Raw genomic sequence first — 16170 nt, forward strand, 5'->3', positions numbered from 1 at the left:
CCGGCTACACTCCGCCCCGCCCAAACCGAGAAAATATGGCGGCCATTGGTGCGGCTCAACGTCAATCTGTCGTCGTCTCCGCCCAACAACAGTACAGTACAAACGCATCATTTTTGGAAAGGTCAAAACATGCGAGGCGGACAGCCTGCTGTGGAAAAACGAATATTTTGCACCCATAACCTCCTGATACGCAACGTTGACCAAGAGACTTCTTCCGTTGTGTGTATGCTAGGCAAAAAGCTGGAGCGTGTTAAAGGGAGGAAGGAGACTTGTGCACGGACAGCGGGGCTCTTTTAAGGACAGCAACAATGAAGTTCGCTCAGTTTCTGATGAAAAATAGCTCAGTGGCCGGAATACCCAAGCAAGTGGAGAGGTTTTCCAAGTTCTCGCCGTCGCCTTTGTCGATGAAGCAGTTCATTGACTTCGGTAAGTGTTTCCAGGCAGTCTTATGTTGCAACCTCAAGGGCAGCTGTGTTTTCTGGCGACAGGCGCCGATGAAAATGTCTTTCGGTGTGACTTTCAGTGTTAATTCTGATTATTAGGCATGAATGATGATTTTTTTATTGCAGTGTATACATTTGTTTTTTTAAATAAGTTTTTAAAAGAAGTTAGCGCATCTTGTTGCTTGATAAACAGTAGACGTTGCACAATTTTCAGTCAATGGTCCTTTGGAGGTGCTCCATCATCATATGACAGAATTTGCTCAGTTTTTTTTTTTTTGTTTGTTTGTTTGTTTTTTTGGGGGGGGGGGTCACCCATGTGACTGCAGGCTCTGCCAATGCGTGTGAGAAGACTTCCTTTGTGTTCCTGAGGCAGGAGCTCCCTGTCAGGCTGGCTAACATCATGAAGGAAATTGATTTCCTCCCGGACAAGCTCCTCGGCACTCCTTCCCTGAAGCTCCTCACCAGTTGGTAGGACACATAAGATGTTGTCTCCTTTTATTCCAACTATTGCATCCAGAGTCCACAAACTACCATTTAGGCTAGGCAGCCAAATTCCCGATTCCCAGCTTCAAGGCCAAACGGACCCTCTTCAACCTGGTGGCGATAGACTTTTTAAGTTCCAAAACTGAAAGAAGTTCATGCCAGTCGGGACGCTTTATGACAGCACTTTAATTCCAGCACTCAGATATCGTAATGCTTTCATATGACTACTTAAAATATGCATAAAACACCTTCCTCCCTCACTTAATTGCAGTTGCATGCCACTTATGTGGTACAGGCCTCGTGATCTGTGCTGAATTAGAAAATAGTGACACGCCGTACGTTTCCCATAGCCTTGTTTCAACACTTCTCCTTTTGCCATAAACACGAAGAATGCAAGCTGCTCTGTACATTTAAGTTTTGTTGAGTTGACAGAGACGATAACCTTGAGACAGGCAAGTTTATACACATTCGGGACACACCCATATCAAGGTGCAATTGTCTTGGTATGGTCTAGGTAACAAACACTTAGGGAGCAGCCAAAATGATGTACATCCAGTCTATTACTTCCTTTTCCATATTTTAGCTTTTAGCTCAGCATCATTTTGTATGTCTTGCCCTCCCTATCCAGCACGCGGCCATTAATTGTATTGATTTCATAGAAGTTATGGTCCGTAGTTCCGCACCAGATTTGATGCAATGCCTTTGGTGAATGTCATATACTGTACGTGTTCTTTGAAGGTGAGCAGAATCAGAGATACGCGGGCTTAGCAAATAATTGCCTTAAAACTCTTTGATTAGTTCATGCTAATTCTGAGGATATCCTCCCAAAAAACTCAGTTGAATCATGTTGAATTACAGGTTAGCAACAGGTCGGAGGCACATTCAATTTTTGGAGGGAGGGGGGGAATTTATGGATTTTATGAAAATGCTCGTCACTAACATTCACCTTGTAACAATCTACCTACTTTCCCATTATGGCAAAATGCTTCAGTATTTGTTTTGCTCCTGTTTTGTTTTTCAATTCATTTCAAATTTTCTAAAATTCATGGTTCATAAAAGATCACAATCTAACCTATCCATCCATCTTTGACCTGATTCCAGCTGACTTTGGGCGAGAGGTGGCATACACCCTCGACTGTTCATCTGCCAATCGCATGGCACATTATGCCCACACATATGTATTCTCTTGTCTGTATGTAGAAAGGTATATGAATAGATATATTTGCGTGTGTATCAGTGTGCATACTTGACCACACAATCAAATAAAGTAAACACAGTTTGAAAAAGTGAAACATGTGCCCGGGGATTGGATGCCTTTCAAACATCTTATTGTTCTAACCTAACCCTAACAAACTGCACTGGAAGGCTGTAGCCAAGATTCGAACCGTGAACCTCTGAACTGTGAGGCAGACGTATGAGCTATGCGTAGTTATACGGTAGTTAGCGTAGCGTGATCATGGTCATGTTTCTAAATTAGTGCTTGCAATTTTGTATCGTGTCCTAGGAAGAAACAATAACACATGAAAAGCGAATCCTCCACGACAGAATTTGCCCGAGTCTGAGAGCTGTATTTTCGTCACAGTCAGTTACGTGTTTGTGCACGAGTCACGTGAAATAATTTCGACGATAAAAGGTCAGTCAGTACCCTTCCCCCGCCCCGTGCGGTACGTATGTATATTTCGCCCATGTGCCCTGCTGCACTGTGTGGCTTTTTCTTTGTGCTGCTGAAGAGCTCTGAGGTGCGCCGTACATACTGTCAGTCACATGTTGCTGTAAATAAGGCGTGTGACAAAGTCGAGTCTTGTGGTTTCGTTCATTTCATGAGCGTATGTTTCTAGCTCACCAGATGTTTCCAAGGCAGGAAATAAAGTGAGGGTCAGTTGATGGGCAAAGCCAACAGAGCCATTTTTTGCATTGTCAACTTTCACCTACTTTCTCGCCACTCGACTGTGTGACTCTGCAAGCTGCATTATGCAGTCTTCTTCATTGACTGGCCTGCATATACACTGTATAAGACTTTACACATCATTTACTAGAAATACTTAGAATGTAATATCACAAATGTATTTTCAGTGTTTTTACAGCTTTAACAGTATGAATCCATCTTTAGTGTTGTTTATTTTTGCTTCGCATAGGTATTCACAGAGTTTGTTGGAGCTTGTAGAGTTTTTAGAGAAAGATCCAGACGATAAGGACACCCTGACAAAGTAAGGCCTTTACACCGGACACACGCACAAACATGCAAATAGTCCAGTTTGTTGTTATTGAAAAGCTGCCACTGGTTAAGTGCAGTAATTATTTTTAAATGACACTGTAAATGTTATATTACTGTGGCTCAGAATCAAATCTCACACTTTCCATGTTCACATGTTGTTCCTTTGCCAATAGTTAGTTTAAAGAAGGAGACTTACTGCATCGACCCACATAGCCGCGAACTCTAACTTCAACCCCATCAGAAAATGTCCTTATTTTGCATTTTGTAACTTTTGGTTCCTTCGGCTGTGCACTTAACAAGTTAGGAAGTCTTACTCCTGTAGCCCCAAAGTATTTACAGAAAAGAGAAATGGGCACCGAACACAATACAACAGCACTTGCAATTAAAAATATCAAAAAATTAAGAAACCTTTATCAAACAATAAAAACACCAGACTAGTCACGAGAAGATGAATTACAACAGGACCGTTGACTTACGAATTAATCGCCGACTAAGTGTAAACCATGTATAGTCTCGATGTATTCATCACAGATCAACGCATTATTACACTTTACACTGAATCTGTATTTAAGATGGCTGATTAATTTCAAAATGTAGCTCACATGCTCCTACAGTACTGTACATCCATCATGTCTTTGTCCTCAGCTTCACGCAAACGCTGATTAAAATCCGCAATCGGCACAACAACGTGGTGCCCACAATGGCTCAGGGTGTGCTGGAGTTCAAGGATGCCTTTGGCGTGGACCCCGTGACCAACCAGAACGTCCAGTACTTCCTGGACCGCTTCTACATGAGCCGCATCTCCACGCGCATGCTCATGAACCAGCACAGTCAGTATAGCACTTGGTGATTATCAGTGAGTGGATCCTCTCACACTTATGTTACATTCAGGTGCGATATTTGAGTATGGGTCGTACTCTCATGGCATTAAGACACTTGTACTGTATGATTAGGGATACCACAAAATAACTTTGTGTGTACGCGTGTTGATAACTGTTTTCTGCATTACGGTCTATAGCGTTAATCTTCGACGGCAGCGTGAACCCGGCACACCCCAAGCATATCGGCAGCATTGATCCCACCTGTGACGTTGTGGAGGTCGTAAAAGGTAATAAATGATGATTCTCAGTTGTGTTTTACACACACACATGCATTGAATGTGTCATTGTTTTCCAAAACATACTGCTTGTGCACATTATTGTCTGAATTTAATCACATTTTTATAGTTGGTATAAAGGCTGGAGTGTCAAAACATGTTATCAGGAAATGTATGGCTTGGATTTACTGTATTGGGTTAACCAGTTCACTTACGACTGAAAGCATCATAAATGTACATGTTTATTCTCCTTACATTATACCACTATAATTTCCCTTTTCTCTCTTTGAAAAGTCATTGATGGTCATTCAGTGGCTTGTTTCTTTGTGTTTTTCTTTCATGGAGATGCCTATGAAACATCAAAAATGTTGTGTGAGCAGTATTACCTGACCTCACCGGATATGGAAATCACACAAGTAAACTGTAAGTCTGAAAGAGCCATTTGTTCTGTACAATATTGAATTTGAATATTTGCCAATTAGGCACAGGTTTTAGGTAGGATCAAAATGGTTAACTTTCAAAAATCTTCTTGTTTTTTGCATTTTTAATTTGTATTTTTATCATGAATGTTACACAGCCAAAAGCCCAGACCAGCCCCTCCACATTGTTTATGTGCCATCGCACCTTTACCATATGCTTTTCGAGCTCTTCAAGGTATAGTAAACGAAACAATGGCAAACCTTCACGTTTTTTTTGTTTTTGTTTTTTTTTTGCCGTGTCTAAACGCCTTGCTAATCTTCTTTGTCAGAATGCAATGCGAGCAACAGTTGAAACTCATGAGACGAGCCCATCGTTGCCTGCCATCAAAGTGCGCGCCTCACTGGGCACTGAGGACCTGACCATCAAGGTAAATGAGTTCATGCAGCAGTTACCGCAGCAGAGGTGAACTCGTCATATATTTCTTTACAGACCGTCTGTATTCCCTCACTCTATTTGTAGATGTCTGACAGAGGAGGTGGAGTCCCTCTGAGGAAGATCGAGCGGCTCTTCAGCTATATGTACTCCACAGCTCCCAGTCCTGTACATATCGACAACTCTCGTAACGCCCCCCTGGTGAGACTTAAGTGAACCTTGCTTGTAAATTATCTTATTAAAGTATGCAAAGCACTCTGAAAGATTTTACTGGATTTACAGTAAATGGAACCATAACTACAAGACCATTTCTTTCAGGCCTTACCTTAGTATTTAACAGTTTGCTCACATTTGAACTGGGTTTTTTTTTTTTTTTTTTTTTTTAAATACCTCCAATTTTCCTGACTTCCCCCACAGGCTGGTTTCGGCTACGGCCTCCCCATCTCCCGTCTCTATGCCAAGTATTTCCAAGGCGACCTGCAGCTCTACTCTATGGAGGGCTACGGAACCTCAGCTGTCATATACTTAAAGGTGACAACAGCGCCAACGATCATCTGTCCAAAATAACCATTCGCCGATCACGTACACAGCCTTGACTGGTGCCAAGGAATTATGTAACACAAGACACTTCACAGCTGATAATGGATGTGCCCTTTGTAAGCTATGTGTTCTCACGAGAGGCTAGTATGAAATTGTGTGAAGGGTTAGGCCTTATATTACGTTAATAACGCAGCAATATGAGTGTCAGTGTAGTATAAAACTCACACGTTCCAAAAATGGCAAATCCTAATAGCAGTTAAGTATTAACAAACTGTGTTAACTAATAGACACTACTGTGTTTTGCAACCCTGAATATGGGTGCCGCCAATGAAAGTGATTAGCGTGTACCCCACCACTTCCTCGAAGTCAGGACAAGAAAATGGTGGATAGACAAGGCATAGCTTTTTGTACAAAATTCTTCTACATTTTGCTGAGCAGGATGTTTTGGGGGGGGGGTTGTTTGTTTTTTGGGAGGGGGTGGGGGCAGCTGTACGTTCGATCGTGTTGGCATGATATGTTCGGACCGCTTCACAGGCCCTGTCCTCGGAGTCGGTGGAGAGGCTCCCCGTGTTCAACAAGTCAGCCCTGCGCCACTACCAGTCCAGCACAGAGGCCGACGACTGGTGCATGCCCAGCAAGGAGCCAAAGAAGCTGGGCAGGAGCGAGAGGACTCACTCATGATAGACTGAAGGAGGTAGCGGAGAAAATACAGTAGATAGTAGTATGAGCGAAAAGATACAAGTTGCTGAGAAATGCCTTTGGCCAGTTGCGATCAGAATATAACTGAATTTTATTATTTATCTTGAGACCATAACGCAGCAGATTTGATTGAAGCTTGCATTTGCTCCTCTCCTTTTTCTTGTTACAATAACACACGTACTCCATCAAATAAGCCGACGAGCTGCTTTAAATTGACAAACAATAGGTTTTGTTTTCATACAAATCAACAATGTTTCAGAACGCTGTCTATGGTAAATGCATTGTATTGGGTCGCTATTTTAATTTGAATCTTGCATCAGGTGACTTTGTTGGAACTGTGAGCCCTCGGAAACAAGTTACATAAACAATACTAAAATGTTAAAGGTGCTATTTGTAAAAGCCAGTCACTTTTCTCTTCTTTAAGTAACCACTGTAGTTAACCAGATTATAATTACATGTTTTTTATCGTGACAGTTCTATATTTCAGTGACTCGATATTGCAACAGACCTTGCCACAAAACCTGTGTTAAAGCATATACAGTAGAGTGTGACGGGACCAATTACCTTGTTCTTTACATTTGTCATCTTTAATATACAGTATCGTATATGTTATGATGGCTCACGTATTAGCAGTATGCACATTTCCTGTAAAGCCTCTTAAATGGGTGGCTTTACATTCAAGCAAAAAGCAGAATAGCGAACATTATTTAAAACATTTACCATAAAAAAAGCTATTGTTAGACATCACTTATACAATGTGCTTCACGTCACCTGATCTTCCAAACCTTTTACAGTGACCTCCCTTTGAAGAGGTCGTACGAATGTAAACACCGAAAAGCCTAATCTAAGTAGACCGTTCCCCCAAAGTACATTACAGTGGTTCTGTCCACTTGGTGTAGGCGAGCCAGATACACATAATTTTGGGAAATTACTGTTTATCTGCTCAGTTACTCACCAGCTAGTCATTGGGTCATGTGTGCGTGAGCTATTTTAACTGTGGCCCAACTGCCAGTAATCAACAATCTGAAAGGGATCTACCTCTCTGGTATTATACAGGTAATATATTTCTTTGAACAAAAAGTATTGGAGAGCCTTTCAAGCCCAGTTAAGAGCATAATACTACTGGAATCTTTCAAGGATTTTTTTTAAATCTAAACTCAGTTGTACCGTATTTGAAGTATTTTAACTTCTTCAGTAAAATGTACTCGAAATTTTAGAATATCAACCAATGCATACGAGGACCCAGCCAGCTGAAATGTTTTTACCGCTTAAAAAGGATAAAGAATGAATATGCTGATGAATGTTAATTTCCATGAGGAAGAACTGCACGTTCGTGTTTGAAAGTAGGGCTGCTATGTACAGTCTACAAAGTAATTTGTTAGTACTGTTGCAAATGAAAGTGGATGATTGTATTACTTTGCTACTGTGATTTTGAATAACAAATGGCCTTTATACTACCTAACGTGCAAACATGCTGATTAATATAATATTATTATTATTATTAAATATATTATTTATTCTAATTATTATTATTATTATTATTAAATATGCACGCTGTCGTGATATAATGGACATTGCCTTTTAATGTCTTTAATTCATCCCATTAAGTGTATCAATGAGCCTTTTCACAAGAATTTGGTAGGATTTTGAACAAAATGTTTTGTAGTATTATGGTACTCTAGTTCATTTTTTTGTAATGAATTCATGTAAAAATCACCTAATCTCTATAACTATTGGGCCAGTTTTTTGCACATTTCGTGTCCGCAGTTTTTCTGCCTTGTAACTAAACACTTTTTCGTACAAAATTCTTGTGAGGCCACACTGATCCCAACATATACTGTACATTATTTTTACAATATTATTGTAAGTCACTTAAAGTGTGTCTATGTACTTTACATTTCCTCCTAACTGAAGGTTTAACATTTCGTATGCTTCCATTTCAAATGTTGTATTTTACCACTAACCACAAAAAATGCAGGGGGAAAAAAAACTGCAAAAACATCATGTCACTGTTCAAAGGGTAGTTTTTTTCCCTCTCCTTTAGCAATTTTCATCCACATACCGGTTTCAACAAGATAAAAAACAAACATTAAACTAAACGCTACGTGTCATCGCAGTTGTCAGCACTTTGACTCCCTCCTGGCCCTGCCCGGCGTGTTTGTGGACTCATGCAGCGTACACAGTCCAGTGCCTCTTTATGTGGCAACCTGCCAGTTGGGATTGAAAGCAGGCAGTTCTGTTTGACCCGTCATGAGATTGACCTCATGGCCCATCCTGGTTGGGATCATTTCAAGCACTAGAAAAATGCATTCATGTTCTGGATAGTAAAGCAGCAGTGTGCCAAAGTGCAGAAATAGGTTAACTGTTGTTAGCTGCACCTATGGGATACTATTTCACTCCATATGTGCCTCTTTACATGGCAGCTGCTATACATACGCCATAACAGTTGCGTTCACAAATCGGTCCACCAGCCTCCAGCAACTATTGCTTCATAATGTTAATGTACAGTGAGTACGGAAAGTATTCAGACCACCTTAAATGTTTCGCTCTTTGTTATATTGCAGCCATTTGCTGAAATCATTTATTTTATTTTTTCCTCATTAATGTACACACATTGTTGAAATCTTTGCAGATTTATTCAAAAAGAAAAACTGAAATATCACACAGCCATAAGTATTGAGACCATTTGCTCAGTATTTAGTAGAAGCACCCTTTTGAGCTAATACAGCCACGAGTCTTTTTGGGAATGATGCAACACAGTTTTTCACACCTGGATTTGGGGATCATCTGCCATTCCTCCTTGCAGATCCTCTCCAGTTCTGTCAGGTTGGATGGTGGACGTTGGTGGGCAGCCATTTTCAGGTGTCTCCAGAGATGCTCAATTGGGTTTGAGTCAGGGCTCTGGCTGGGCCATTCAAAAACAGTCACGGAGTTGTTCTGAAGTCACTTCTTCGGTATTTTAGCCGTGTGCTTAGGGCCATTGTCTTTTTTGAAGGTGAACCTACGGCCCAGTCTGAGGTCCTGAGCACGCTGGAGAAGGTTTTCGTCCAGGATATCCCTGTACTTGGCCCCATTCCTCTTTCCTTCGATTGCGACCAATCGTCCTGTCCCTGGAGCTGAAAAACACCCCCACAGCATGATGCTGCCACCGCCATGCTTCACTGTTGGGACTGTGTTGGACAGGTGGTGAGCAGTGCCTGGTTTTCTCCACACATCCCACTTACAATTTCTATCTTGGTCTCATCAGACCAGAGAATCTTATTTCTCACCATCTTGGAGTCCTTCAGGTGTTTTTTCTTAGCAAACTCCACGCGGGCTTTCATCTGTGTTGCACTGAGGAGAGAGCTCTTCAGGCAGTTCCTTTGGCCTCATGATTCTCATTTGCTCTGACATGCACTGTGAGCTGTAAGGTCTTCTATAGACAGGGGTGGGTCTTTCCTAATCAAGTCCAATCAGTCTAATCAAACACAGCTGCACTCCAATTAAGGTTTAGAACCATCTCAAGGATGATCAGAAGAAATGGACAGCACCCGAGTTAAATATATGAGTGTCAAAGCAAAGGGTCTGAATATTTATGGCTGTGTGCTATGAAGTTTTTCTTTTTGAATAAATCTGCAAAAAGTTCAACAATTCCGTTTTTTTTTTTCTGTCAATATGGGTTGCTGTGTGTACATTAATGAGGGGGGAAAATTAACTTAAATTATTTTAGCAAATGGCTGCAATATAACAAAGAGTGACAAATTTCAGGGGGTCTGAATACTTTACGTACACAGTGTAAATGTTCAGTATCCCAAAGCCAACAAAAGTTAAACAGGTGCTATACTAGCTATACTTTATCCTCTGCAAAGAACAACGAATATTACTGCGAGTTACTAAGGAGCTGAGACAGGCTCCTTGTATCTTTGTGTGTCGGTATGAGACTGTTCCCAGGAGGCCGAAGTGCGCACACCAGAAGGAGCAGCACAACGTCCGTTGAATTGAAACAAAAGAAATGTTATTTCTTTACACGCGATGTAATTGTCATTAGTGTATGCTTTTTATAAAGTACAATATTGTAGTATTTTTCTTATTGAAAAACCCCATTACAAACATGATTGTTTTGTTTTTTTGAGGGGGAGGCTGGACTGGATGAATCGCATTTCCATTCATTTCAATGGAGCAAGATCATTTGAGATGGTGTTTTCTTATCCGTTAAAATTGGGGTCCGTTAAAATGAGGTTCCATTGTATAGCAAAACTAGTTAATACTATTAACTCTTAAAATGGAAACGCTCTCTGTGGTGGAAGGGGCAAATGTATTGATCTGACCCCAGAGAACTTTGTACACATGTCAAAATGACCTAAACTGTCTGGAAAAGAAAAGAAGAGGGGGGAAATTTGGAGAAAGAAAGGGGCAAAGATGCAGTAATGAAACGAAGCGTCGGTTGTACTGCATCAGATATTCGACACTGTGTACTGTTAAGTTGAAGACTCGATTCTGAGTGATCAGCCTCAATTTTCACAAAAAAAAACAAAACAAGTTTTGTATTTCATGGCGGAGCCAATAAAAATTATGGATCATTTGTAGAGATTAAACATTCTTAGTAGGTGTCTACATTGGCCTAACCTACACTTACTGTTGTAAACTTTACATCAGTGTTAAAGTACACACTTTTAAAAAGGCATCATAATTTAGCATTGCCACATGCCATATTAAACTGCAGTTGATGCTTCTTGGCATTTGCCACTTAACATTTCAATATAATGACAATAATGTTGTATCTAATATACTGTAAATATCAGGGAAAAATAGATGGTATATAATTACATACAACATGTATCAATAAGACTTTTCAACAGTTTTCTAGGAATCATCATTTTTATATAATATCTGAAACAGTCCTCAGATGTACTTTTGAGATATTTAACCTTTGGGCATCAACATTGTATAACATAATTTATTGCCATTATTATTTATTCATTTATTTAAAGGATTTGTATTTTGTGGTAAGGGTATTTGTATTGTATTTCAGTGGGTTTTTTGTATTTATTTTGTTAAGCATGTCAATTTGGTGACATGTTATCTTACAAATTAAAGGCAATGGTAAAAACAATGCACTATGATTTATTTTGTAGGCATATTTAAATCACCTATGGGGGGGGGGGGGAGAGGGTGATGTATAAAATCTCACCAAGGGTGTAATTTCTAAACTGCAGGGCGAGCTATGCCAATGACAAGATCTTATGATAAATAGGACTGAGATATGGTAGACTGATGCTCACGTCGTGTGCTGTTGTGACTAGGATGAATGGCCAAGTCATCTCTGGAAAGTTTTCAAAGTAATCCAGTTGTGAAAATACAGTAGAACCCAAGAGGGAAAGTGCTACATTTACAAATAACACTGATAAGGATTTCAATTTATGTTGGAGTGGAGTCCATCAGAAAACCAAGCACGTGGAGGATTGGCTTCCCAAGTGTTTGTTCTGCAAACATCTATAGGATGTACCGGCATTCCCAGATATCGAGCAACCCTTTATTGCTCATTGACATTTGTCAATGTCTTTATGTCCCAGAAGTGTTCTCTGTCAATTGATTGTCGTACTAGAGCGGCTCCAACTACCGGAGACAAATTCCTTGTGTGTTTTTGTTTTGGACATACTTGGCAAATAAAGATGATTCTGATTCTGATAGGACATCATCATCTTGAGAACTTTTAGACTGGTTGTTAGGTCAATTTAGCTCCGCATGAGTAGTGTGATTTGATGTTCCTCAAGAAAGCTATCAAAAAGTAACATTTCCATTGGGAAAAATCCAAAATACCAAGGTGATTAAAAAGGTTGGTGGTATGGAAGGACTTGACATGCTCTCAATTGGTATTGCATTTTCTCCGTTGAACCCAACTGATATAATGTACAAATTAATGTACACGAATCAATAAAGTATCCCCTCAGGTGTCAGCAATAAGTAGTTCTTAACGCTTGATGGTAAAGGGAGTGGCGCTACGCCTCTTTCACAGGAGCCATCCATACTGCCTCTGATAACACATCTGGTCAGGTGCAGCAAGCTGCGAGGGGTGTTAGTGCAAACAGCGAACAAGGAGTCGTAGAATTCTGTGTGTCGCTGAGATAAGACAGGAGCAAACAGAACATTTAAAGACAGGAGAGTTTACGAAAGTCAAGATTTAAAGTACTACCTTGTAGCAGTCATCCGGAATAGCAGTCCTCCACTTGCTAGTCGGCTTTAAATGTTCGTACGAGTTGACCATGATCTCTACAACTTTAGGGTAGTCGTGGCAGGACTGCAATACCTGCAAAGGACAACATGATAGGGCACACGACCCAAGAAGCAAGAAGTACCGGAAGTTCCAATTGGCAACAATCCACAGCATCAGGCGCTATATGAGTGTGTACAAGTAGCAGTTGTTTGAAGGTTTATAAATGCTGTAACATGTATGCTAATTTCTCTTAGGCTGTCTGTGGCGTTTCACTTTATGTTAGCATTAAGCCAGCAGACTTTCGTTGGGCTGCAATGTATCCCAAATGATAAACTGGGTTCACTTTATCTGCGTACCTTGTGAAATTGGGGTGGGTAGATCCTGGGCGCATTGTAGTTCAGCAGGAGCTGATAGCAGATTTCATGTAAGGCTGTGTGCCTCACATCGGTCACTTTGAGGAGATACTGGATGGGAGAACAGCCGTTAATGTCCATTGCTCGCGTGTCCGCTCCGGCTTTCAGCAACATCTGCATCAGGATGTGATCACAGTTCCAGGCAGCCTTGTGAAGAGCGGTTTTATTGTCCTCCTCTTGAAGGTTGACATCTGCAAAAGAGAATAACATCGTGAAACACGCCCCGATCCTGTGTCATACACACGCTAAATATGAGAAGGACACACAATCGCCACCTGCTTTGTGGTCCAACAGGAGGCGGCAGACAAGATGGTGATCTTGGCTGTAGGTTTGCTCTTTGGTGTCAAAAGCCCAAAAGGCGGCAGTCATCAGGGGGGTCTCGTGGAAAGAATTGCCTGAATCCACAGGGGCTCCATGGGCCAAATAGAGTGCCACCAGTTCCGGAACCCCAAATCTTGCTGCAGTGTGTAACGCTGTGTCCTCCTCATTGTTGTGACTGGGTATGCTCACCTTCGCACCTCCGTGAGAAAAACAAGACATGATTGTAATGTTCCAGTAGCTTGCCACTTGACTTTCAGGGCGATGTTACCATTCGCGGTATTGAGGGAAAGTCCAGCATCCATTAGCTTACATTACAAAAACAATAACATAAAGATTGCAAAGCAGGTTAGAGGAGAAACTGCATTTTCGCTGAAAAGTTTGCATTTTCGCTGAAAAGTTGACCTCTTCACTGTTTTTGTGCTCAGGTCAAAGCAAACGAGTGACCTGACTAATGACTTTTTCGAGATACGAGCCGTTGTTCGGCTGTTTTTTTGTTGTGTTTTGTTCCCCCCCACCCCCATTAACTGTCTCATGAAATTCTGCTACCTTAATGCCAACACGCAATGCAAAACGCCATTGACGGCCTCGTGAAAGTAGCGTTGATGTTGCGGTTATCATAAAACTTTACCTTGTATTTGAACACAAGCGGAAGCAACAAAATTACTATGCAGCTCACTGAGCTAAGTTGCAAGCTCCTCCATGTGTAGCTGTGTCAGTATTATACTGCCCCCAGTGAAGTACATTTAGGGAGTGCTATTAACCCTATTAAAAATAGATTACAAATATTTGAGTTGTTTCTTTGGGAGGATGGAATGGATTAATGGCATTTCCATTTATTTCATTGGGGAAAGAGGATTTGAGGTGAACGTGTTTTGAGTTACGAGCACGGTCTGGAATTAATGTAACTCAGATCTCAAGGCATGACTGTATTATTTTGGCGCTCTCTTGTGGTATCATAGTGTCAAGGATCTATGTCAAAGTGAGTCGAGGAGTTTCATTCAGAAAAAAAGAGTGCTTCGTTCCCTTTGTGGCATCTAAAGGCCATTATAAACCTTTGTAGGGAGTGTGTCAATTACTCGCGGGATTTCTGCTATTCGTGGCAGGGCTTGGTTCCTATGCCACATGAAAAGCAGGGGTTAAAGGTGCAGACAATATGTTTGTTGTGAATACACATTCAGTCAATGTCAAATTCTCAATTGATCCCAAATTGTAGAATTTACCTTGAGGGACATAAATGCACCTACTTCCTACATACACTGTTTTGACAGCGTACTTACCTTTGAGGATGAGCAACTTGGCACAGTCGACAGAGCCTTGGGTGATACAGTAGTGCAGTGGTGCGTGTCCGCTCAGGGACAGGCTGTTGACCTTTGCACCGTGGTCTAAAAGCAGACCCACACAATCGGCATTGGACACCTCGCAGGCCACATGCAGCGGCGTCTTCCCGTTGGGCATAGGGTTGATGGCGGCACCTTCCTGAAGGAGTACCAGTGCAGTTTCCACTGCGTTGGACATCACACAAATGTGAAGACCCGTTGCCCAGGACTTCTCTAGTTTGTAGCCTGGCAGCCAATACCCTGTCAAAAATCAGATACAGAAACTGACTAATACTTTTCTGGGCTGAAGGATACCTTGGAGTATGTTAATGAGCTACCAATTTAAGATAAGTCTGTGCTGTCATTTAGCCAGTGTTTCTGGTAGTCTGGGTCCTTATCACCATCTAGATGAATAAGTTATAGAACATTTTGTGTTGAACCCAGTTTGGATTTGATAGTGTTCCCTTATTTTGCGGTTCATTGATCTCACCCCACACTATCACACATTTTTCACCATACAGTGTTCCCTCGTTTTTCGCGGTTAATGGGGACCAGAACCCCCCGCGAAAGGTGAAAAAACGCGAAGTAGGATTTGCCCCCCCTAACTAACCCTAACCCCCTTTTTCGCTGATGGTCATCATCTTCTGCTTCCTCTTGGGCGCCCCGGGGGAAGCTTTCCCAGGGGCACAGCACTTTAGTGGCATTGTAAGGGCTTGCTTAACTAATCAAAAAAATGATCGCTTAAACAAAAAAAGTTATTGCTAACACAACAGCGTGGACGGAACTGGCGAGACACAACAAGGGAAGATGCTGGGTGAGGCGCAGCCAATCAACTCACGGGATAAATCCACACATGTTCTCATTGGTCGATGTCGCGCCGGGAACCAATCACCCGCCTTGTATGAGTGCTCGTACAGTTCAGGCATGTACAAAGCCTCTAAGTCGACTCATCTCTTTGTTTGGCATGCAGGGAAACCTTCTCTCGCGCGCATCAACATGAAACAACGCGTCTTTCCGCAATATGGCTGCCGATAAGGCTGTATTATTATTATTTTTATTTTTTTTTAATGATTTTTTTGGAAAAACCCGCAAAGCACTGAAGCCGCAAAACTGTATTTCATATTCTTAGACTAGCTTGCATCAGGTTCATTTCGCTGCCCTTACCTTGTTTATAAGAGGCCAGGACCATGCTGGGGTCCTCCACCTCCAGCACAGTGTCAATATCGAGTTTGTTGGTGTGGAGGATCCAGAGGACCTCCTGGGCATTGTTGGTCCGTAAGGCCTCCAGGTACCTTTGCTTTAGCTGCTTTACAGCCAGTTGCCTCGGGCTCAAATTTTCCATGAACACCTCTTGACAAGATGGCCCTACCCCTACTTAAGTAACACCGGCTGGCTCGGTCACAAACGCTCTCCACACAGCATGGAGGAGATCGCAAATGAATGTGCAAGTGATAATGAAAGATTCATGCGTACCCACATTGGAAGGCCTTCAAAGTCCCAGCCATCAGCCACTATTTGGCGGCTGCATAACAAACAAAAACAACAACAAAAGATCAAGGGCAACAAATGACGAGGAGAAAATGGCAGAGCGAAATATAA

General features: G+C 41.6%; 2 protein-coding genes across 6 annotated transcripts; one reads left to right on the top strand and one right to left on the bottom strand.

Annotated features, from left to right (window-relative positions):
• Positions 1-92: 92 nt before the first annotated feature.
• Positions 93-11335, top strand: pdk4 (pyruvate dehydrogenase kinase, isozyme 4). Of its 5 annotated transcripts, none has more exons than XM_061664700.1 (11): positions 93-426; positions 770-911; positions 3062-3133; positions 3787-3971; positions 4160-4249; positions 4583-4660; positions 4815-4891; positions 4986-5084; positions 5177-5290; positions 5507-5620; positions 6164-11335. In XM_061664700.1, exons 1-11 carry the CDS (start codon positions 309-311, stop codon positions 6308-6310), a joined length of 1236 nt encoding a protein of 411 aa, XP_061520684.1. In that variant the 5' UTR covers positions 93-308; the 3' UTR covers positions 6311-11335. The 5 variants fall into 5 exon arrangements, with proteins under 5 accessions (XP_061520684.1, XP_061520687.1, XP_061520688.1 ...); XM_061664701.1 differs by having other exon boundaries at positions 340-426; positions 813-911; XM_061664702.1 differs by having other exon boundaries at positions 346-426; positions 817-911.
• Positions 11336-12317: 982 nt separating this feature from the next.
• On the bottom strand, positions 12318-15913 carry asb4 (ankyrin repeat and SOCS box containing 4). The gene is made up of 6 exons (XM_061665628.1): positions 15736-15913; positions 14533-14832; positions 13210-13452; positions 12878-13125; positions 12501-12614; positions 12318-12371 (listed from the first exon to the last, which is right to left on the bottom strand). Exons 1-6 carry the CDS (start codon positions 15911-15913, stop codon positions 12318-12320), a joined length of 1137 nt encoding a protein of 378 aa, XP_061521612.1.
• Between the last annotated feature and the right edge of the window lie 257 nt (positions 15914-16170).

Source organism: Phycodurus eques, chromosome 20 (assembly GCF_024500275.1).
Source record: "Phycodurus eques isolate BA_2022a chromosome 20, UOR_Pequ_1.1, whole genome shotgun sequence".
NCBI lineage: Eukaryota > Metazoa > Chordata > Actinopteri > Syngnathiformes > Syngnathidae > Phycodurus > Phycodurus eques.